Here is a 21,879-nt window from a genome sequence, read left to right on the forward strand (position 1 = left end):
CATGTAATAGACTGCAGAATGGCGGCCAGCTCCTGCCTGCAGGCTGGGCTGTGCCTGGCGGCGGAGCGGATGCTGGAGAAGTCCATGGAGGTGGGCTGCAGGGCAGACAGAGCCTGCGCTGCCGTCAGCTCCTGGCCTGCTAGGGCTGTTTGTGTGGGGGAGAGCGGGCTGTCAGTCTGCTCAGAGCACCTCTGTGGTGTGCAGGGATGTGCAGCTGAGTGCACAGCAGCCCCACTGCGGAGGGAGGTTGGGGGCACGCGGTGCTGTGTCTGATGTCTGCTGTGGGAGCTGGGTGACACCCGGCCTCGTGTGTGCTCCTTCAGTGGGAGAGGATGTGGTCTTTCCTGCTCCTTACAGCGGTTTTCAGCCCTGGCTCTTTTTTCGCCATTACCTAAAGACCTCTTGCATTTCAAGATAGAAATTGCAGAGGTTGTTGATGGCAACTGTTTGACCTGAATCAACACGAGCGTGTGGTTCTCCGGGTGAGTGGCTGTGGTCTGCATTGGAGATCCCGGTCTGTGGAAACCTGCCCTGTGCCCAACTGCAGCTCCTCCCTGGTGACACAGAGCAGCACATCGTTGCCTACATCCATGCTATATCCATAGTGTGTCTCTCTAGGACTGGGGCAGGTCCACACCCTGATGGCAGGGTTGTTGGCAGGGCCTCTCACTGGGACCAGACGTGCACCAGGGCTGTGGCACTGTCCCAGATAGTGTGTTCCATTGACAAAGCATCTTTCTGTCTGAGAGTTGCCTTGGTGCACAGCTTTGTTAGTGAAAGGTGTGTGATCTCTTCCACACTCCTGGCACAGAAGCTCCTGGCACAGAGGCTTCCACACTCCTGGCACCTGCGGTTCTGGCTGCAGGCTACAGGTGCAGTGACCAGCTCACAGGGCAGGTAGGGTCCAGCAGTTCCACTGGGCTGCAGGCTCTGAGCTGACATCCTCTGCTGAGGAGCACCATGCTGAGCTGCTTATGGAACAGTTCTTCGAGCCTTTCCTAGTTTGTTATAGGCAGAATCTTGCAGGTTGGCTCAGATCACCAGTTAAACTCATTGATGAAGTTGGCTGGGAAGCGTGTGCTTACAGGCTGCTCCATAGGGGAGGTGGGTGTCAGTAATGCTGATAGGTGTTTATGAATCAGGGCTCCAGAATCCCCACTCAGTGTGTTAGGGAGGGGGACAGGACTGACTTTTGTTCAGGTTTTCAGCTGTGTGACCCTGGGATGGCTCCCTGGGATCCCGTGGGCACCAAGACGTTCAGTAACCTGTCTTTATGTCACCTGCACCAGCGCATAAGAGAGTCTATGTATTCCATTTATTGTTCTTGACTTTAAGCAGATGCTTTGAATGTCTCATCCTTGGGAAGTGCTCAGGCCCTGGGCAGTCTGGTCTGGGGGCAGCCAGCCCATGGCAGTGATTGGGACTGGGGGGGCTCTCAGGTCCCTTCCAGCCCAACCACTCTGTGATTCAGTGATTCTCAGTTCTGTCATTTGTGGGTTTTGTTTAGGTCAAATTAAAAACGTAAGTACAGTAGTAAAAAATAAAATTATTTTATGTGTAGCAATTTGAAAATGGTAACAGGCCGAAATGCCCATGTCATCGTGAAAACCTGAGCAGAGTGAGCATCTTTGCCTTTCACAGTTGGTCATGTAGTTTTTGTTTGGGAGGAATGCTTGAGCAGGGCAGTGTGGGTTGATAATCTCCTGCTGATCGATGGGCTGGAAGTCCTGGCAGAATGTCAGCTGTGCTACGGTCGGTGCTGTACTTGCAGGCTTTGCCTCAGCCCTGTGCTCGTGGCTGCAGCTGGCCGGTGGTGCCCATGGCTGTCGTACCACAGTAATGGGCCTCACTGTGACTTCTGCAGTTAAGAAACAAAACAGAACATCGGTTCCTTCATCTCAGATTTAAGAGAGTGGCTGCGGGAACGTGTGCTATCTGTGAATCAGTGCAGGGAAGGCTCTGCCTGACGCTCACCGTGGGTCTGCACATGCCTGCCATAAATGGAGCTGCTGGAAGGCAAGATGCTTTTCGAGCTGTAACCTTTAACAACACGCAGCGGAGCCCACGTCACATCTGATCCGTTTGAAATCATACTCTATTTTCAGGTCCTAAAACAGTCAGAGTTCGTTTTACTGAGTGTTGCTTATTTGTGAAACCAGCTGCTTAGTCCAGGCTTGAATTTCAATATTGAAGAAAGATGGGGAATTCCAGAAATGTTACCTGTGTTTCTTCAGTATATGGAGCTTGTACAGCAGTTTCTGGGTATCTTTTCCCTTGGTCAGTACAGCTGTCCCTTGAGGCTTGCAATGCACTGTGCCTGGGCCAGGTGGTGCCTCGGGCAGCGTGGTGACAGCTCAGAGAAAGAAGCACCTCAGTTGTTTTCAGGGTACCATCATTTTCCTACTCGGGGCTGTAGGGGATTTTAAAGTATATGTATCACTTGTTTCTGTGTGTGAAAATGTTTTTAGTTGGTTTCTGTTTCTGTTGGGAGTATGGTTTCTTTTGAAGCCCCATGCTCAGGAGTAAACCCTCTGCAGAAACAAAGCTAAGGGAGAGCAGAGGTCCCAGTGCTTGTTGCCTGCGCCGCCCTGCGTGCTCCCTTTGTCTTATATCACACGGGTGGTACCCCTGGGTATGAGGTTGTTTCAGAAAGCCATGTAAACATTGCTTTGGAGGTCTGGTTTTAGAAAGGGAATTGGTAAACAACTACAGGACATAAAAGTTAATTTAAAAAAAGGTAGGACTTCAAGAGGGATTTTTAAAAAGGAAAATAAAAGTTTGTTTTTGCTACTGATGCAATTATTTTTGGGAACGGCATGTATTTATGGCAGTCAGCCTTCTCACAGACAGCCTTCCTTCCCTAGCAGCAGGTTTTCCACCCCTCCCCATGTGCCAGCACCTCACCTGACGTGCGTGCTTTGTGTTCTGCTTTTGCAGGAAGCTGTGAGGGCTGCTGAAGATGTCTGATAGTCTGGATGTTGAAGAGAAACCTCCAGCCCCGCCGTTGAGAATGAACAGCAACAACCGTGATTCTTCAGCACTAAACCACAGCTCCAAACCGCTCCCCATGGCCCCCGAGGAGAAGAACAAGAAAGCCAGGCTGCGCTCCATCTTCCCGGGAGGAGGGGATAAAAGTAAAGTATCAGCATTGGGTGGCTGCATCCTTCTCTCGCTCTCTGTTGGTTGCTGGGTTTACGTTCTGCCCGTTTTCTTTCTGTTTCATTTGCAGAACATGATAATTCAAGTCCTGAGGCCTTCTGTTCCAATTACTCTAGTAACATGTTTCAGAAGAGGAGGAGGTATTCAGGCAGTTCCTGCTTTGTCTCTGAGAAGGCAGTGGGACGCACGCACACTGTGCCGCTTGCCTTTTAAAAATACCCCTATGGTTCATTTGGGGGAATCCTTTTCTTTGGATTTTGCTTTGGGTTTGCAGTAAAACCAGAGATGAGATCGTATGCTTTGCAAAACACGTTTGCAGAAGTGAGAAGGCAGTATGCCTGACACTTTATTTCAGTGCTCTTGCATCCCGTGGATGGGAGCAAGGCTGTTCTTGTTTATTCCTATTGCAGTGATAATGGATGCAGAATGGCTTGTTTTACAACCTGCTGGATATGTTCACAGTGTCTCTTAAAAATGCAGGAAACAGCATTTCAGTTGCATTCTTTGAATTGCGTTTGCAGAAGGAAGTGAGTCTTGAGTTACTTTATTTGCAGAATCAAGGAGGTAAACTAACCCTCTTTTTTTTAATGCTGTCAAGCTGATGGGTGCTGAGGGAGCCGACTGATGTCTCTGCAGGGCCACTCTGGATTATCTTTGAAAGGTGGCACATTTCCCAGTGAGAGGGGAAAAAGATGAATGTCACTTCTGTCTTCAAGGAGAAAGTCCAAGGAGCTACGCAACAGTCAGCCTCTGTAGGTGACTGGGAAAACAGTGGAGTAAACTTCCCTGAAAACCATTTGCGAACGTCTAAGGGATAAGAATGTGACCAGGAGTACTGAGAGAACCTTGTGAAACACAATGGTGGAGGAGATGTTGCACCTGGGGGCAAATGGCCCCATGCATCTGTGCACACTGTGGTCGTCCTGTTGGAAAGCACTTCTGCAGAAGCTGTGGGGGTCCTCACAAGCAAGAAGCCAGTCCTGCCAGCAGTGTGCCCCTGTGTCCATTCTGGGCTGCATGTGGAAGTGCTGCCAGCAGGTGAAGGAATATGGTCGACCCTCCACTCCATGCTTTGTGGGAGGATGTAAAGAAGACAGGGTCAGACCTCTCTGCGTGGTGTCCGGTGCCAGTACAAGAGGCAGAGTGACCAGTACAAGGCCCAGTGACCTTGTCCTGAGTGCTCGTCTCTCATAATGTCTGTGGTGGGACAGACCCAGACCTCAAATGGAGCTGGCTGCGTCGCATCCCAAACCGCTGCCTTCTGGGAACAACGTGAATTTTCAGTTGGTTCATTTTAAAGGCCAAAATCAAGCAAGCTGGGGGAGATTTTAATTCCCAGAATGACGTGGGTCACTTCTTCCCCTGACCGCTGGCACGTCAGCATGTCACTGCTCTGAGGGAGCATCTATAAAACAGGAGGTGCTGAGCATGACATACAGAGATGGGAGATCTAGAAACAGCCCCTCCCAGAAATGCTTGGTGACATTAAAAATAGACATAATTAACTATCAGTCAGAGTAGTCTTAGGAAACATGCAAGTATCATGATTTTAAATGTTATTGGGAGTAACATTTAAGAAAGCTAAGATTTATTGCTTAATTTTGATGAGTGAAATAATAAATGGAAGAAATTTAACTTATCTGGCCAAGGCCCTGGAGGTGGTTGTGTGTCATGCTTGTCTGGTGGCTCAGGGCATCAGCTGCCCAAAGCGTGCTCTGCACACTCAGTGACACGGTTTTCAGAGTCATCCTGCTTATAAAACCAGAAGATGATTAATATGGCTGCTCTCATGGGTGCAGTGCTTCGCAGCCTCACGGATTTACAGCAGTAGCCCAGTGCTTGTGCACAGAAATGAAGGAGGTGCTGTGGCAGGGTGTTTGTGACCCATGTGCAGGACCTCACTGGCCCGCCAGGCAGAGCGCAGGATGGCTGTGCTGAGGTGCAGGGCTGTGCAGGGCGGCCAGCACTGTTTTGCAGCACTCTTGCAGTGTCTTGGTATTCAGTTGTGGTTTGAGCACTTCTGCGTTTAAGGCCTTGCTTTGGTAAGCTGCTGATGTCTGTGGGACCCTCTGTGCTTTCATAGCCACATCCCAGAGCACTTGACCTGTGTGCCTTGGCCCAGCTCCTCTTGTCCCATCCTGAGGAAGGTGTCCCCAGGAAATGGAGGCTGAGGAAGCCAAGGCAGAGGTACTGAAACACCTTTCCAGCGTCACATGGGCGTGAAACCCACTCCCCATAACCTATTAAAGCGTGAAGTTGGCTCTTCCCTGTAATGCAGTGGTGGGAGCTGTAGTGGAGTTCACAGTGTTAGCTTTTTCTTCCAGCTGAGAGCTGTTTCCTCAGGAGAACTGAGAGCAGGAAGAGCTGACTTGTGCTCTTCAGCTGTTTGAATACGTCCTTGCTGTGTTGGTTAAGCTACCTTAGTTACTGTGCTGGGCAATAAATCAACACTGTGCCTGAACTGGTGGCTCCACAGGGGCCCTACAGGATATTGAAGCTAAAGAACAGTGTAGTCAGCAGACCCCCATGGCTCACAGCCTCCTTGTAGCTCACTTCTAGTGCTTACCTGCAGATGGAAATGGAGTCTGACTTTAAGTTTTCTGGATGCTCCTGGATCCAGGGAAGAGGGAATAAATAACAGGATATGGTGCTGGACTTGGACATGAGGAGAGCAGCAAGCAGGAGAAGGGAAGAAGAGCAGGCTTGCAGGAGAGGGGATGAAAGAAGAAGCAGGGCAGGATGAGGAGGCGAGCAAACAGGAGGGCATGGCGTGAGGTCAGTCTTCTCCTCTCTGGAGGAAGGCTGCTGCTCAGCTGACTCACACTTCTCTGCTGAACAACTGTTCTTTTAGAGTAATAATAATAATACAGATGATGATGCAGCCTGTGGAAGACAGCACTCTTTGCTTGTTCTCTTTCCATGTAATAGCTGCTGAGGGAGTGTGGGTGGGCCCTTGTGGCTAACTGCTCTGCATCAGCACCGCAGTGTGGGGGGCAATTACAAGAAAATAAAATGCAGTATAGAACCCTTGAATCCAAACAGTCCCTGCTCCAAAGTATTCATGCCCTATTGTATTGTTTTGCCAGCTTACATAAAACAGGAGCAGTGTGGGTTGCAGGGCACAGACAGAAGTGTCAGAGCTTTTAAGTAGTGAAGGAGATAGACAGTGTTGAAAGAAGAATCCTCATTCTGTATCTGGTTGATGCCATGTTGGTGTTTGGAGCATAGGCAGTATGTGTGCAGTCTGGCTTGTGAAGCAGGAGCAGACCATGGGAAGGAGCTGGGATGCATGTCCTCTGTGGGAGTGCTGCTCCTGAGGAGCACTTCCTGTAATGCCTTTGGCTGTTGCTTTAAACTGAGTTTGATGGCCTTTTAAATCCAGATTTCCCTGCATGTGCTTGCCACTGGATGAGGTAGGAGTAGCCAGTTTTGTTATCTACAGTGAAAAATTATATATGCTGAACAAAAGTGACGTCTTCCAACTGGCAACATTTATCCTGGAAATTAAAGCAACAACACCTTTGAGATAAAAGAAGGTTAAAAGCCTTTATGTTATATGTGATATATTGCTGCTATCGTTACTGAATGTCAAATGAAAATAATTCATCAATTAACATTGTGGAGGAGCTTGCAGTACAGATGAAAGGTGACGTTAAATTATTTAATGAGGATAAATGCAACAGTGCAGAGGAAGGATTAGAAACATCCTAAGGACTTTAATTAGGATGAGCAGAGTATCTTCCTCTAAATGAGGCTGTAAGGTAGAAGAAGAAAAATGTGCAAAGAGAGCTTTCCTTTCTTGTTAGATAAAACATTACTTACACTGATTTGCTCCATGAAGCTGTGCTACCTGTGAGCAAAGCAGACGTGAGGGGTGCTGGTACAGCCCAGGGGTGAGATGCTCAGCAAGTGGGCAGGTATAGTAGTGGGACACAGCAGAGTGGTGATTGTATGTCCGTGAGCAGAGAATTGCTTTATGTTAGAAGGGCAGTGCACCACAAGGTGGGTTTTACCAAGCTGAGTCCTGGCTGATGTTGGTAGGAAGGGAAGCTGGAGTCTGAGATAAGGAACAAACTCTTCACGCAGCTGTAATGTGTGTAGCATGGCTGTCAGCAGCGCCGCAACGAGGAGTGTGAAAGGTGAAGATGGGAACTGAGCAATTGCTCCTTTCTGTCCTGCTGATGTGTCACTATGACACACGTATACGCTTTCATATTGCCCTTAATCGTGGTGACGTGGTGGCGTTTAGAGATGCTGATGGAGTACTTGTGGTGAGCACAGCACAAACCTGCCTGGCTCGGGGGCTCTCACAGTCATTAATGTGAAGTCACATCAGCACAACAGAGTGTGATGAGGGCATGTCACCAGGTGGGCAGGGGGTGGTAGGAGGGGCAGCAGAGGAGAGGTGGGATGCTAAGGTGTAGATAACTCAATGTAGTGACACGAGTTGATGTGATTTATTTATTTTCATTCAGTGTGAGCTTTGTGTTCAGCTTTCTGAGTTCGCGTTAATAACTTCCACATTCTGCAAGCAAGCACCATGATATTTGCTCTGCTCCAGCTGTGGGCACGTAACTTCTCACTGAAACAACGAACACATTGGGTAGCGTGGCATTGCCCTTCAGCTGTGTGCAATCTGCCCCTGGCACGAAGGGACCCAGCAAAGAGCTCCGCACAGTTATGTTCACCCACAGCAGAGAAGGTGCTTGGCAAGCCAGAAGCTCAGTGCCTGCCAGCAGGCTGGGGTCTGAGCGCAGGTTGCCTTCGTCTGTGTGTTTGGGAGAAGTTCAGAGCCAGCGTTGCTGTTGCCCAGGCCTGTCACTGTTGCACGTGGATTCTCAGTGCAGCCTCTCAGCCTTTCTTCTGCTTGTTCTTTGTCAGCTTTCTTCAGCAGCTGGGCTGAAGGGAGGTTTGCTGGTATTGAAAGCAAAGGAGGTGGATGACCATAAGGGATGTTGTTCCCATAAGGTATTAGATAAGGAAGAGAGGAGAAATGTGTGGGCTGACTGGCTTCCAGGTCTGTTTCCCTCAGTAAGGTACTTCCCAGTCTGTGAAGGCTGGCCAACAGGCTTCAAAAATATGTTTATATTCCTTGAAACCTGACTTTTATGGATATATATCTATAGTTAGTTGTAAGCTCAAATGAAGCTTTTCCAGTGGCATTTATGGAATTTTGTTGCTGTGCAGATGCTGTGGTTCCTTATGCAGGAAAAGCTGCTGTGTCAGTCTTCTGCTTGAGTGAGGAGCAGGAGCAGGGCCTTCGTCTCCTTCTGAGCTGCCTGCTTTCATTGAACTTGCAGGGACTGGTTATCTTCATATCCTTTCCTCTCTGATTTGGCTGATTCTGATGGATTCACAGCATGCTGGAGAAGACAAACTCGTACAAACAGGCACTGTGCACATCCTGGGTTCTTCACTTCTGCAGAACCCAGAGTAGGAATGTAATGGCTAGAGATGAAAACTCCAGTGAAGAAAAGAACTGATAATAGAATCCATAGTGCTCAGAGGTGACCTAAGAAGGTGACTCCATGACCTTACAGCCCCATGCTTTGGCAACCTCTTGGAAAAAAAAAAACAAAATCAGATATATCACCTTCTAGACCTTCTCAAGACAAGGGCTGACAGGCTGGTATTGCATTAACTTGGGTCTCATGGTCGAGTAAGATAAACTCTGAACTGTTTTTCACACGTAAAATACTGTTTTGAGTGCACGTGATTGTGAAATTTCTGAAGTAAAAAGCTGTGCAGAAAATAAGTGCTTGTTAACACTTTGCTTCTAGCCAATAAGAAGAAAGAGAAAGAACGCCCTGAGATCTCTCTTCCTTCAGACTTTGAACACACGATTCATGTGGGGTTTGATGCCGTCACTGGAGAATTCACAGTAAGTTACTGCTGTGTTGTATATTTATTAAAACTTCCAGTTCCTTTATGGTAAAATAGCTGCCTGTTGCCAGAAACTACAGATGACAGCAGCCAGGCTGCAAAGAGAGACCTTTATTGGTTGAGCTTAGGGCTTGGAGTGTTCTGCTTCTGATTCAGGCTGCTTTTTCCCCAAGGATTATTGGCAATGTTTGCGGAAAATGAAAGCTAGGAAGAGCACAGGTGTACACTTCTGTCAATCCCACCAGCTGTTACAGGGCTTGGTTATTCAGTCCTTAGAAAAGCATTGAAAAATCCCACACATAGTGCATAGTGTGTCTCTCTGCAGACAGTCAGCCCCAGTGTGCAAAGTCCAGCTGCTCTGCAGACAGCTCTTGGAGGTGCTCAGGAAGTGGCAATGTTGTCCATTCATTTTAATCCCGTAATCTTCAAAATACATCCATGGGTTAGGTGCTCAGATGCATTTCTGTGCTAATAAAGTAGCAGTCAGCTTGCTCTACTTATATCAGAAATTACATGAAGCGCTGGGAAAAATGAGTCTGATAGAAGCTCCTTGAAGTCTGCAGGGGACTTCAAAGCATTTTCTCTCAGTCTGTTGCCTGGTGCTGAAACCATTTGTTAGTGAAGTGAGGATGGCAGTGAGTTTACATTTGATTGAGCTGTGGAGGTGCGAGCAAACACGAGCAGTTGTGTGTGCCATCAGCAGTACCCTGTGAGCTGAGTGGTCGGACCGCGTTGTCACTGTATGCCACACTGGTGTGTGTGCTGCATACACCACACAGGATGGGACAAATCATCTTCCCGGACAAAGTACAGCTGATTTCTGGAATTTATTTATCACTTTTTTACTTTTAGTGCCACTTCTGTTTACCAGAAACATTCCCAAAGGCCAGAGGGTTTCTGTACACTGCAGCAGCATTAGCAGCAGTAAAAGGAAAAAAAAAAAAAAGAAAACTTAACGGTAGCTTGTCTTCAAAGGAGTGAAACTGAAATATTCTTGTAATTAAGAAACACAATTACAGTTAAAATATGTAGAATAGTTAATCGGCTTTTTTAAAACAGATGTCACTTGTAAACACTTCTTACAGCCAAAGGAATAGTGACTCCTCCCATGCAGCTTGCCAGCACAGGTCTCATCCTGCAGTCCAAGCAGAGCAAAGTGTCAGCCAGCAAGGGCACGGCTCTGTTAGGGACTTGTGTCGGCCCCTGCAGGGTCTGTGTATGCAAGTGCTGCATTTCATGTCACGCAGGGCATGTTTGATTTGTCCCAGCCTGCGTACAACTGGTGTATCAGCTGGGCAGTCCTACCAAAGGGGCTGCCATGAGCCGTGTCAGCTGAAGTGTCTCGCTGTCTGGTGATCACGCTGTCTCCTTCAGGAGTTTGGAAGTGCCATGGGAATGTGCAGTAAGCGTGTGAATGTGTGGTTTCTTTTGTTTGCTTGCTTTTGTGTTTCTGTTTGTTTGTTTCAAATGATGACAGTTGCTGTGTGTGTTTGCTCTGCTGGTTGTGCAGTGCATTGAGCCATTTGCTAACAGCCAGCAGTCACCCTCCACTGCATTCCCTGATTCCCCACAGCTGCATCTCCAGTCAAAGCTGGGAACACCTGCATGGGCTCCTAAGCTTTGGCTTTCAGGTTTGAGCATCAAGCTGTGTTGTTGCTCCTGAACATATATGTGTGTCGTATGTCCATTTCACTGTGCTTGGGGCAACCACATTTGCTAAGAAATAGGACTGAAAGTTCCAAATAAAACTGGCTTGAAGCTGTTGGGTGGAAGCATGCTTCTAGAGGGTCTTATTGATCTATTTTGAAGAAACATTTTCTGAATGGAGGAAGAAGCGTGGTTTGCAAGGCTTTGGTGTGAGTTCTGTGAGGCATTCATTTTTGAAATGGTTTCCTGATCCCCATTCTAGAACAAAACATGTTCCAACTTTCTGAGTTTCACAATGATAATATTAGCAAGTGGGAGAAAGGTGTGGTGTAGACCCAACGAAGTTGAACACTGTTCCTCTAATAAAGCCTTTCTTTTGAATTGCCTCATTTTTGTGTGGCACTTGCTGATCATTTGGGTTATGACAGCACACAGCCTCCTGGTGTGAAATCTGGATGTGATCCCATGGCTGCTTTCTCCATGGCACTCTGTTGACTCATGCTCTGGTCTGTTGTGATGTTGGGGCTGGAGAAGCATTTTGGATGTGTAGAGCCATTCCGAATTGCTTTATGAACTGGACAATCAGCAGAAGCCTGGATATTTATCTTTTTGCGTTATAAAAATTTTTAAGAATGAAATCCTGAGTAATTTTTCCAGTCACTTGCTGTTGATCCTCAGCAATGTGTTTTTTATAAGGGAGAGAAAAACTGGTATGAAAAAGAAAAGAGGGGAAATAATGCTTCCAAACTTTGCAATGATTGTGATTTTTCTGTTTTCCTAAGCCTGTCTTCCTGTAGCCTGTCCACCACCCAGTCTATTTGATATCTGCCTCAGAGCTCCCATTTTAGATGGGTCTTTCCCCACTTTGGCCCACTGGTTTCACCTCCTACCACCTTCTAAGTTGTCCCACATTCTGTTTTAACTTTCTTTTCTTTCTTTATTTACGTCCATTACAGCCAGATCTCTATGGCTCACAGATGTGCACAGGGAAGCTCCCAGAGGTGCGTCACAGGCCCAAAAGAAGCTTGCATCAAAGTGCTTCTTTGAGATGTCATAGCACTGCAGCAGCAGGTCGATGTGTGTGCAGTAGATTTGTTGCTTGGCTTATCCCACTTTTTTCATTAATCCCAAACTCTGGAGGCCCATGTCACACATTGTTTTGCAGAGAACTTAGGAAGAAGCTATATTGAAATGTTTGTCTCTTGTTGGGGTGGCACCAAGGGTTAAGCTTAAATGCACTTCAGGTGTAGTGTTCCATTCCCAGGCCCTACAGTTTGCTGGTAGATGGTAGCCGTGCAGTAAATGGGGAAAATTACAGGCTCTCAAATTTAGGAAATTATACTGGATATTTAAAGCAATCTTTTGTTAATACAATTCCAATGCAGAGCTGCAGCTTTCAGCGTTCAGATCAATTTTCAAATGCCTTCCTTGTTAGCTGTTTGAGATTTCATACGAGGCATTGGCACTCAGCCTGCATCCTGAATTTCTGCATTTCTACAATGGACAACTTAAAACACTGCAGGAGCTCAAAAAAGAGGCATCCTTTGCAGCAGCAGCTGCGGTACAACTCAGTGTTACAATTTTGAGAATTTAAATGCAGAGGCTTAACCTCTCTGTGGTATCTGATGTGCTGAAAATTATTGTCAGGGTGGGGTTTACCTTTTGATCAGACAGCAGTGATCATTTCAGCCATGTGTTTGCATTATTAAGCATTAAAAATCCAGTGTAAAGCTCCTAAAATACACGGCGTTGTCCACAAATATAGAATAGTCTTGTCATGTCTGCACTGAATCACCAGGAAAACAAGCTAATCCTCAAATCATTATTCCATGGAAGAGCAATGTTGATTGAAAGATGAGATTCATGCACTTTTTTTCCTATCACAATCATAACTTTCTTTTCTTTTTAAAGTCGGATCCTGGTTTTAGCTCTGTATTTTGATAGAGAAGAGAATGATTGCATCTACTGTATATGCTTCTAATTTTAATTGTAAAGCATCAATCAGAATTTCTGAAAGTAATCTTACAGGTAGCATGGGATCTTGGTAAAGATCTGTACAACTGCAGCTGTAGTATGCTCTTAATTCACGTTCTTTCCACTTGACATCTGCAGGGCATTCCAGAGCAGTGGGCCAGGCTACTACAGACCTCCAACATAACAAAACTAGAGCAGAAGAAGAATCCTCAAGCAGTTCTAGATGTCCTCAAATTTTATGATTCCAAAGAAACAGTTAACAACCAGAAATACATGAGCTTTACGTCAGGAGGTAAGTGAACATCCTGCTGCAAAAAAGGGGACGTCCAGCTGAAGTTCTAGAATGTCCAGTGGTCAACAGTCAACCTCAGAAAATCACACTGTGGGATGCTCCACGTGTGAGATGAGTTCATTTGCCCTTTTGTCCTCTGACTGTCATTGATACTCTGACTTCTCGTTTTGGGAACTAAATAAGACACCAGATGGAGCGGTTGCTGCCATCACAGGCATTTGTGGCCAAAAATTGTGTTTACTTTTGTTTCTTCTTTGCATCCTTCTTTCTTCTCAGTTTGGGGTACAAAGGATGTCTGTTCAGTCCATCAGTTACTGTTGGCACCTAAGAGCAATAAGCTCTGAGGAATTTTTGTGTTATTTTATGAAGAATTTTAAAGCTTTTTACATGAGATATTTTTATAGAGAAGATAAGGCTGCTACCTGTAAATGCGCAAAGAAACTGCAAATGGCTGCTTCAGCGGAGCCCAAAACGGGCTCTGGCCACAGGGGAGAAGAAGGAAGGCAGTAATGATGTCCAGAGCAACCTCTGCAGCATTCCAGGAAGATCCTCATGAGCTAGGCATTACCTTGCTAAAGCCTGCAGACATTGGTGTCATTTTTTCTCTTGGTTGTGTATAGTCTGCAAAATTGTAGTACAGCACTGCAAAAACAAGAAAGCAAGAGCAAGTCTGTGCTGTGGTTTGCTCTTTTTTTGTTTCCTTTGGCCTATTTTTTTCATTTTGCTTAACAAGCACTGGCTTGCTATAAATCCAGCAAAAAAAGCAGAGGATTTCCTAAAAGCAGTGTATCTGAGTTCTGTGTTGATGTGTTCTGCTGTTTCTTAATAAGTGAGACACATTCAAAATGAAAATATCAGCAAGGTACATTTACTGTGGTAAAGCCTGTGTTGACATGTTCAGCTAATGAGGGGCTGTCTGCCTCCAGCAGCATTGCACACTTAACCTGCAGCCGTTCAAATCCTCCTTGTAGAAGTCTGGCAGCAGGGTCTCTCATTTCTTCCCTTTGCTGGTTCAACCCATACAGCCTCCAAAACACAGAGTGGGGCAGCAGCTCTGAGCTCCTTCTACAAACTGTGCAGTTCTTTCCAGAAGGTGTTAATATTTGCCATTGTTTGTAGGGAAAGCATCTTTTTCCTAAGGTTCATAATTGAAGAATTTAACTGTCTGTCTTGACACTTAATGTCCATTAAGGTAGCAAGTGCTTCTGTGATGAGTGCTGAATTCACAATAATTAGTGTTTGCTCCCAAACTCAACATTACCCACAGTATGAGGGAGGAGTGTATCTGTGTTCAGCATTGAAAGTAGGACTTAACATCTTGACAGAGCTGTTACTGCACTGAGTTGCAATAAAGTGCCCAAACCATGGGGCTCCCCAGAACCCCTGGGGGTTGTACACTTAGCAAGCCAGAGAGCATCACTGCGTGCAGCTTATTAAACAAACAGCTCTCGGGGGAACAGAAGCATTGGATGTTAAAGAACAATTTGCATTTCTTTTTTTTTAACCATTTTTCTTTGTATTTTATTTACTGGCAAAGCCGGGATAGCAGTAGACTGGAGGAACAGAGGAAAAAAAAACCAACACCCTGCTATATTGTTACTTTGCTTTCTTTGTGAAATCACTCTTGCTACTGCAAGGATGTTGTGAAAGAAAAACAGTGTCAGTGTGAATATACTGCTGTGTGGGATTCCCCATAGCAGATACTGCTTTGTAACTGTGTTGCTTTCCATACACATTGCAGATAAAAGTGCCCACGGATACATAGAAGCTCATCCTTCGGTGAGTGTGAATGTCACCTTTTCCTTCTGTAGTGCTTGGCTGCAGAACAGGCAGTGAGCTTTGGCTTCCGTGAGGTCGTGCTGGCCTGGTGGGCTGCAGGGAGGTACCATCTCAGTGTCTCCCAGAGCACCAATCTTCTAATTTTCCCTTTAAGAACTTTCCTACATATCAAAGTCTGGGTTTGCAGCCAGAAGATTGCTTACTGTTCTTAGCCGTGGTGGAATATATAATTCACAACAATATGCAGTACTGTCTAATTAGCCCGTTTTAATATAGCTTTAGCAACTTACAGTTCGTTTCTATTAAATTTCATGATTTGTCCTCAGTGCAGCTGGTTATGTAGCTGAATATGAATAAGGTTATAATTGATATGTAACTCACTGGAGCCATTGAAAGAAAGTTTTAAGTAATGATTCACTCTAATTAATACTGAATTGCCATAGCAATCCCAAAGATGTACTCATGACATTCGCATTAATATTGACCAGATTTATTAGTGTTAATGTTGCTGCTTTAAATAGCAAATGATTGAGTGGGAATTTGGCCTTTATTTTCAAGTGCTAAGCAACATAATTTTAGATCTGTGATTACACAGCAGAGACGGTGTAGAATTAAATGAAAATCATCTTTGTTTACTTTATTTGTTGTTGTTGCTTTTCAGTTGATGCCTCTTTCATAGAACAAAACTTCTAAAGGCAATTCAGGTCCCACGGGGGCACTGTGGGGCCTTCCAAGTATCTGTCCCCATCTGTGGCATCCAGAGGGTGCTGCAGTGCTCCAGTCTGTGCTGGGGCTCAGCCCTGGGGAGGTGCCCATGGGCAGCATGTGGGCTCATGCTGTCCTGCAGAGCAAACTGCTCCGACAGGAGTGAGCAGCCCTTGCAGTCACTGTAATTTCATTTCACTCCTTAATGGGGCTCTGGCATTAAGTAATATGACATTGTATATGTTCTAGCTGCACAGTTCAGTTCTGTCAGACCAAATGTGGAGCCCAGTGGAAAAAGTAGTTAATAAGAGTTGAACAGAACAGAAATGTGATTATTCCCTTCCTTATTTTTTCCTAGATCATCTTTTCCCCATGTAAGCAAACCGCTCATGATGTACAGAAAGAGATACGCAGATTTAATATATGACAGTGCCATACACCTTTAACACTGCTCTTTAAACCAGTGTTTAGAATATCTTATGTATCAGTCTCTACTTATACATGCCATATTGGTGGCCTTTTTCTCCCTTTACCATTAAAAGGCTGGTGCTGGAGCAGGGTCTCATGGAGCACGCTGTGTGTGTTGCCAGGCATAGCACAGGTATGGCGAGGGGCTCCTGCTGCCTGCAGGGCAAAGCGAGGCAGAGGTAGTGGGGAATCTGTTTGCTGCCTTATGATTAGGGAAGGAGGACAATAGCGAAAAAGGAGCTGCTGAACAGGGAAATTTGGCTCTGTGAAAGCATGCAATATGACCACCCCAGGGGTGAAATAAAAGAGAAACAAGCAGCCTTTCCCTGCAAAATAAAATTCCTGGCAAGACAATGTGGGAGGCTTTGCGTGTTGAAGTGTGTTAATTAACCTAGCCAGCAGACACCTGTTAACTTAATTAACTGCTACCATTTTTGCAATGCCAAAGCAATTAACTAGTAGCCAGGTGGGGTTTCTAGTGATACATTCAAACATTACTTTTGGTAAAACCAGACTTTGAGAAAACTGATGGGAATGTTTTAGCTGTTTTCATATAATTTATCGCTCCAGTGATGTTTGGGCACAGTTCAGGAGCCCACACGTAGTTCACTATGAATAAGTATGGAGTGAAAATATAAAACACTGAGGAGAATTAACAAAGCATGGTAAGCTTTAACCTTTAAGTGGTGGTGGTGGACTGAAGGGTGTGGGCCTTGCTGTAAGGATGCAGAGGCTGTTGGTGATATCTGAGCAGACAGAAGTTGTTCATACTTACCAGACCTCCCAGTGCCCAGTGGTGGCTGTCACTCATGGTACTGTCTGTCTGCAGAGCACAAAAACAGCATCGGAACCCCCGTTAGCACCATCAGTTTCTGAAGAAGAGGATGAAGAAGATGAGGAAGAAGAAGATGACAACGAACCTCCGCCTGTTATTGCACCGCGGCCTGAACACACGAAATCAGTAGGTCCTGGCTTTGGGCAGCACTGCTGTGGTGCCATTCTGAGCTGTGTGTTTGTGGGTGAGGGCTGCAGTACAGCCATGGGCTATTGCTTCACCCAACCTACTGATGCCAGGAGATCTGCTTGAGCTTAATTGTCTAGTTGGGAGTTTCCTGTGATGCTGATTAAAACAGTGAATTTTATCTTAGTGTCAGATAAGAGGTAGCACTGTGTCGTTCAGTGCTACTGCTGTAACAGTGCACAAGTTGGTCCACAGGACCTGTGTAGGGAGAGCAGTCATCAGGTGCCTTTCACACTCCTGTGGGATGTGTAGAACTGTCCCCTGGAGGTACCCCTCCCTCTCCACATGTAAGGAGTTAAATAAACTGCTTAGGGTTGCACTCTTGCATGACAGAAGTTTGGTGAGAAGCATCCTACCCAGGTGTGCATTGTAAAGAGCAGGCAGAAGTCTAAAGGACTGGAATGCAGTTCCTAGTGGAACTTAAAACTTGAGATCACCAATGAGAAGTTAGTTGAGCAGTTGAGATTAGTTGCGATGAGAAAAGGGAAATGCTCTGTTTCTGTTCAGGCACCTGTCCTAACTGATGAAACCACTCCTAATGCTGAGTATTTCTGTTGCAAAACTGTTGCCTTCAGTGCTATGCTGGTGCCATCCCTGAAGTTTTTAAGAGTTCCATTAGATCAGTCATTTTGTATCCCACATAAACAGATGAGCAGAAGGGAACAAGGCTCTCAGACCCCAATACATCTTTATCTCTAGTCTGTCAACACAGTAAATTAACCATTTGTCACCTTCCAGAAAATAAATGAAAATTGAGCCCTGACCCTGAACTTGTATAAAGCTAGCCTTTGTTTTTCCTTATCCACTTGGAGAAGCGGAGAGTGAAAATGAACGTTTGAAGCCCTGGATGTGGCGGGTAGCATCTTCTGGCACCTCTGTTTGAAATACAGTTTCAGGGCACCTCTGCAGGTCACCTTTTTGACATGAACTATTCATTGTCACAGATCTACACGCGCTCCGTAATCGAACCTGTCGCTGCACCAGCACCAGCTAAAGAAGCCACCACTCCCCAGCCTGAAAACTCCAACACAAACACTTTGTACAGAAACACAGACCGGCAGCGGAAAAAATCCAAGATGACAGATGAGGAGATCCTAGAGAAACTGAGTATGTATTCTGTATTTCCTGTTTGGTAAAGCAGCGTCCTGTGTGCATATCTCAAGTACGTGGAGAAGCGTTCATCTCCAGTTCAGTACCACTGGGTCTCACAACTCAAACTGTTACTGTGCCTGTAGGGAGTGGGAGAACACTGTGGGCATTCCTTCTGCCTCCAGGGGCAGCTCTGACTGAGTTGGATTTGCCTGAGCTTCTGTCTGTGCTGAAGGCTAAAGAGGAGATTATTTCTGCTTCAGCAGAAGGCTGTGGCCTAGTGAATGTCCTAGTGAACTCCAGTGTGCTAATGCCCAAAGTTAAAAGAATATTTGGCTTCCTAAATTATCTTAAATTCCTGACTTCTCCCCAGTCATGAGAGCCAATGTATTTTGCAGAAATTTCTTGGATTTGTTTTTTTTTTGTTTTTTTTTTTTTTTGTGTGTGTGTGTTGTTGGTTGTTGCTTTTGTTTGTTTGTTAACCTGTAGACAGTTACAGAATGAAGCAGATTCCTTCAGCCTCCATTGGGTCTCCTCCCCAGGATGTTCTAGTGATGTAGTTACTGGGGTTACCATCATTTCTACCATCGTTTCTGAGCTTCCTGTTAGAAGAATTCCCATTTAGTCAGAGGACTCCTTTGAAGGAACCGTGGGTAGAGAAGAACAGATGTTTTCAGTGTACCCCAGAAGAAAATACTTTTTATAGCAATCCTTATTTTATTTCTTAGCTTTATACTTATAAAGATGCTTCAACGAGGCACACATGTGACCTGACCAGGTAAAACTGCATTGCAGGTGTTTCTCAGGAGCTATAGCCTCCTGCGTACCCACTGTGTATTCCTCAATTTTTGTGGCACTGTGACATAGCTAATTCCCAGTGAGTTACTACTGGAATCCTAGCTGTTGTCCCTAAAGCCCTCCATGGATCATGTAAACACATGAAGCTCTTAGTGATTCTATAGCACAACCCATTTAATCAGCTTCTTGCACATACTAGCTTGCAGCTCTGTGTTATCAGACAGTAACCTGTTGGGTTCTTAAGATACCTTAGCTCATTCTGTGTCTCCTGCTACCTGGTAGCACAGTCAGTGGATTGACTCCTGCCCTCTGTGTTTATCTCAAAGCTGTTAATATTATGCCCAGGCTTCTTCCCAGTAATCCTTCGGAGGCTAATTGCTGCGAAAGCCAACCGTGGTGTCACACATTCCTTCCCTGCCACCAATGGTGCATGTCACTGCAGAGGCTGAAGCCTTTCCTAGCTGTGAGTGCTGCTGGTGTTGGGGTGTTTGTGCCTGCAGGACTGCGTAGGACTGGATGTCACTGCCGGTAGGGGGCGGTGGCGGGACAAGTTCCATGGCTTTGGCTGGGGAGATAATTAAAGAATTAAGGTGTTTATTCCAGAGCAGGAGGTTCACCTGCAGGTATGTCAGCTTATAAGGGGAGAGAATATAGCTTCTTCACCTGAGGCTGTTTGAGGCAGGCTTCTGCCATGAGATCTGCAGGCACGTGCATACTTGAGTGTAAGCATGCGTATTATTTATTGACACTTGTGGACCTCAAATGGAGGCTGAGCCCTTAAGTTACTGCACGTTATGCCTCTGAAGTGTTATGTGCTCTCATAGTTCATTTTTTTTTCTTAAGAACTTGATTGTTGAACAAGGTCTGAAGATCTGCCTTGGGCAAACTGAGATGTGGGCAGTGAAAATCTTTCTTTGCTTTCATGAAGCTATCTGAAATTGTGGCCAGTGCTTGTTTGCAGTAGTCCTGGGCTGATTACATCGAAGCATGTGTGTTGTGTTGGTTTTTGTTTGCTTTTGAACTCACAGCACCTCTTCACCTTGCCGGCTTCCTCTGCAATTGATTTCATGCTTCTTTTATGAAGGTGTCCCCTGCCTTCTTTTATCTTAAATTGCTTTCCTAATTCTTCTCTGCTTGAAATAAGCTGGGCTTTTGTAGAGACAATTTCATTACATGTTTTCCTAGGGAGTAAAGCCTGTAATATTGAGATAAGATCAAACAAAACTCTCTGTAATGAAATCATGAATATGTTCTGCTGCAGTTATAAAACAGAAGTGGCCAAATTGTGCTTTCTTATCCATTTAATTTAGGACTTGATAAAAGAAAGTTCTTAAAGACCTCACAGTAGTCAGTGTGTTAGTCTTGGTCCAGCACAGGGAGCGCTCCTCTGAGCTGGAGCTGCACACAGTCAGGCTGCTGCTTTCAGTGCTGTGCTATTGGACAGACGTTGGCTCTGTCACAGGAAATCAGCCACAATTAACAGGCAGAAGCAGCCGCTCAGGTTTTGAACTGCAGAAGTTTGAGCTGCAAAATCGGTAGTAAGTTTGGAAAATGGTTATTCAAAATGTCTTTTTTTTTTCAGTCTTTTTTTCTGTATTCTTTTCTAACACAAACCTCCATGAACTTCTGCTCTTGGTCCTGATGGGGAAGCAGTTCCATTCATTAGCTGAGAATAGCACCTCACCAGACACTGACAACACAGGGTTTTTCCTATTACCTGCCTTTGGTTAGAGAAAGGGGACCCAGAATCCCCTGATCATATTCCTCTTGGCTGAAGAGAGAGTTCACTGAGAGGGCCCATTTTTGTGCAGCAGACTAAAAGCTTCACCTTCTGTTGCACGTTTTGGTGAGTCCCACCTTGGTTGTGGTGCAGACCAGGAAGGTGGCACTGGGTGAGCTCTCGCTGCATAGGTTGCCTATTGGGAAGGATGGCACAGCCCAGGTCAGCTGCTGGTGCCCACACAGAGCTGGTGGTGCTGTGACTGTTGGAGGTGAGGAGGAGGTCGTGTGCAGGGGCAGCAGCACATCCCTGCCTCTGCTGCAGCACTTGTGTCTGTGAGCACCCTGTTCTGAGGAGTGCTTCAGCTGCAGTAAGGAACCCAACACTGAGGTCAGTGTAACTGAGGTGGAAGAAGCAATGCAGTTGCACCCGAAGGATGTGGGTTACATTGTGCTGATTATAAAGAAAAAACAATTGTCTTCTCTTGCATGGCCTTGATGCCGTTTTTATTTTCCTTTTCGTTTTGAATTTCCATTTGGTCATCAGCTTAGGTGTTGCCATTTGTATTTTTGGCAACTACTGGACCAGAAAAAACAATAGTGTTTTTGAATTACTCCTTCGGATTTGTTTGAGTTTATCAGATTTTGGCTCTTTCACTTGGTACAAGCATAGTATCCTAATTACTGCATTCTCTCCTTCCCACTGCCTACATCTCTGAGTGGGCAGGAAACCAGCAAGCTGTGCATGTTGTTGTTGTGCCTTCAGTGGCACACGTGCTCCAGACTGCTTCTGGACCTCGGCTGCCCCATGCCCCTGGCAGCAGCCCACCTGCCCTGCTTTGTGCATCCTGCACCTGCCCTGGTGCAACCACAGCATCTAGTTGGTGCAGCTGTCCTTGTAGTGCCAGCTCCTGAGGAGTACTGCTGGTCTCCTTACGCAGCATGGCTCTCCTAATGGTGAAGATCAGCATTTGTGCACGGCCGAGTCAGACAAGATGCTTGTTGCCTGGATCAGAGTGAAGGAAAGGAGTGCAGCTGTTAGAACGGCACAAGCAAGGTCTCCTTTGTAACTTAACCCAATAATCAATTATGAGGATCATAGTTTCTAAAAAATAATGTTACAAGATGTACTTTTTTTTTAAAGGGTGGGACCAAAATTTTGGCAAATGACTGAAAAGCTGAGAAGATTTCTACCTGGAAAAACTATACTGTAGGCTTTCTATTCTAACAGTGACATCTGTTTATAACAATTGGTTCCAGAACCCTAGGGGCATTTAATCTTTGAGAACATTAAACCTTCTGTAGAATCAGAGAGTATTTGTCTATAAGGAAGCAAGGCTCTGTT

At 45.7% G+C, this 21,879-nt stretch overlaps 1 protein-coding gene across 1 annotated transcript in view; it reads left to right on the forward strand.

Moving 5' to 3' along the window:
• The first annotated feature begins 2,939 nt into the window (after window positions 1–2,939).
• The window catches only part of LOC122191915 (serine/threonine-protein kinase PAK 3), a 30,026-nt gene continuing 11,086 nt past the window's right edge, over window positions 2,940–21,879 (forward strand). Inside the window, exons 1-6 of the mRNA XM_042892319.1 lie at window positions 2,940–3,134; window positions 8,940–9,040; window positions 12,802–12,955; window positions 14,697–14,734; window positions 16,737–16,868; window positions 17,873–18,035. Of these exons, the coding sequence (XP_042748253.1) occupies window positions 2,960–3,134; window positions 8,940–9,040; window positions 12,802–12,955; window positions 14,697–14,734; window positions 16,737–16,868; window positions 17,873–18,035 (763 nt within the window). The 5' untranslated portion in view covers window positions 2,940–2,959. The remainder of the gene's footprint in view (window positions 3,135–8,939; window positions 9,041–12,801; window positions 12,956–14,696; window positions 14,735–16,736; window positions 16,869–17,872; window positions 18,036–21,879) is intronic.

This window comes from Lagopus leucura, unplaced genomic scaffold (assembly GCF_019238085.1).
Source record: "Lagopus leucura isolate 7727_CA_CO unplaced genomic scaffold, USGS_WTPT01 97-20_obj-0_obj, whole genome shotgun sequence".
NCBI classification, from domain to species: domain Eukaryota; kingdom Metazoa; phylum Chordata; class Aves; order Galliformes; family Phasianidae; genus Lagopus; species Lagopus leucura.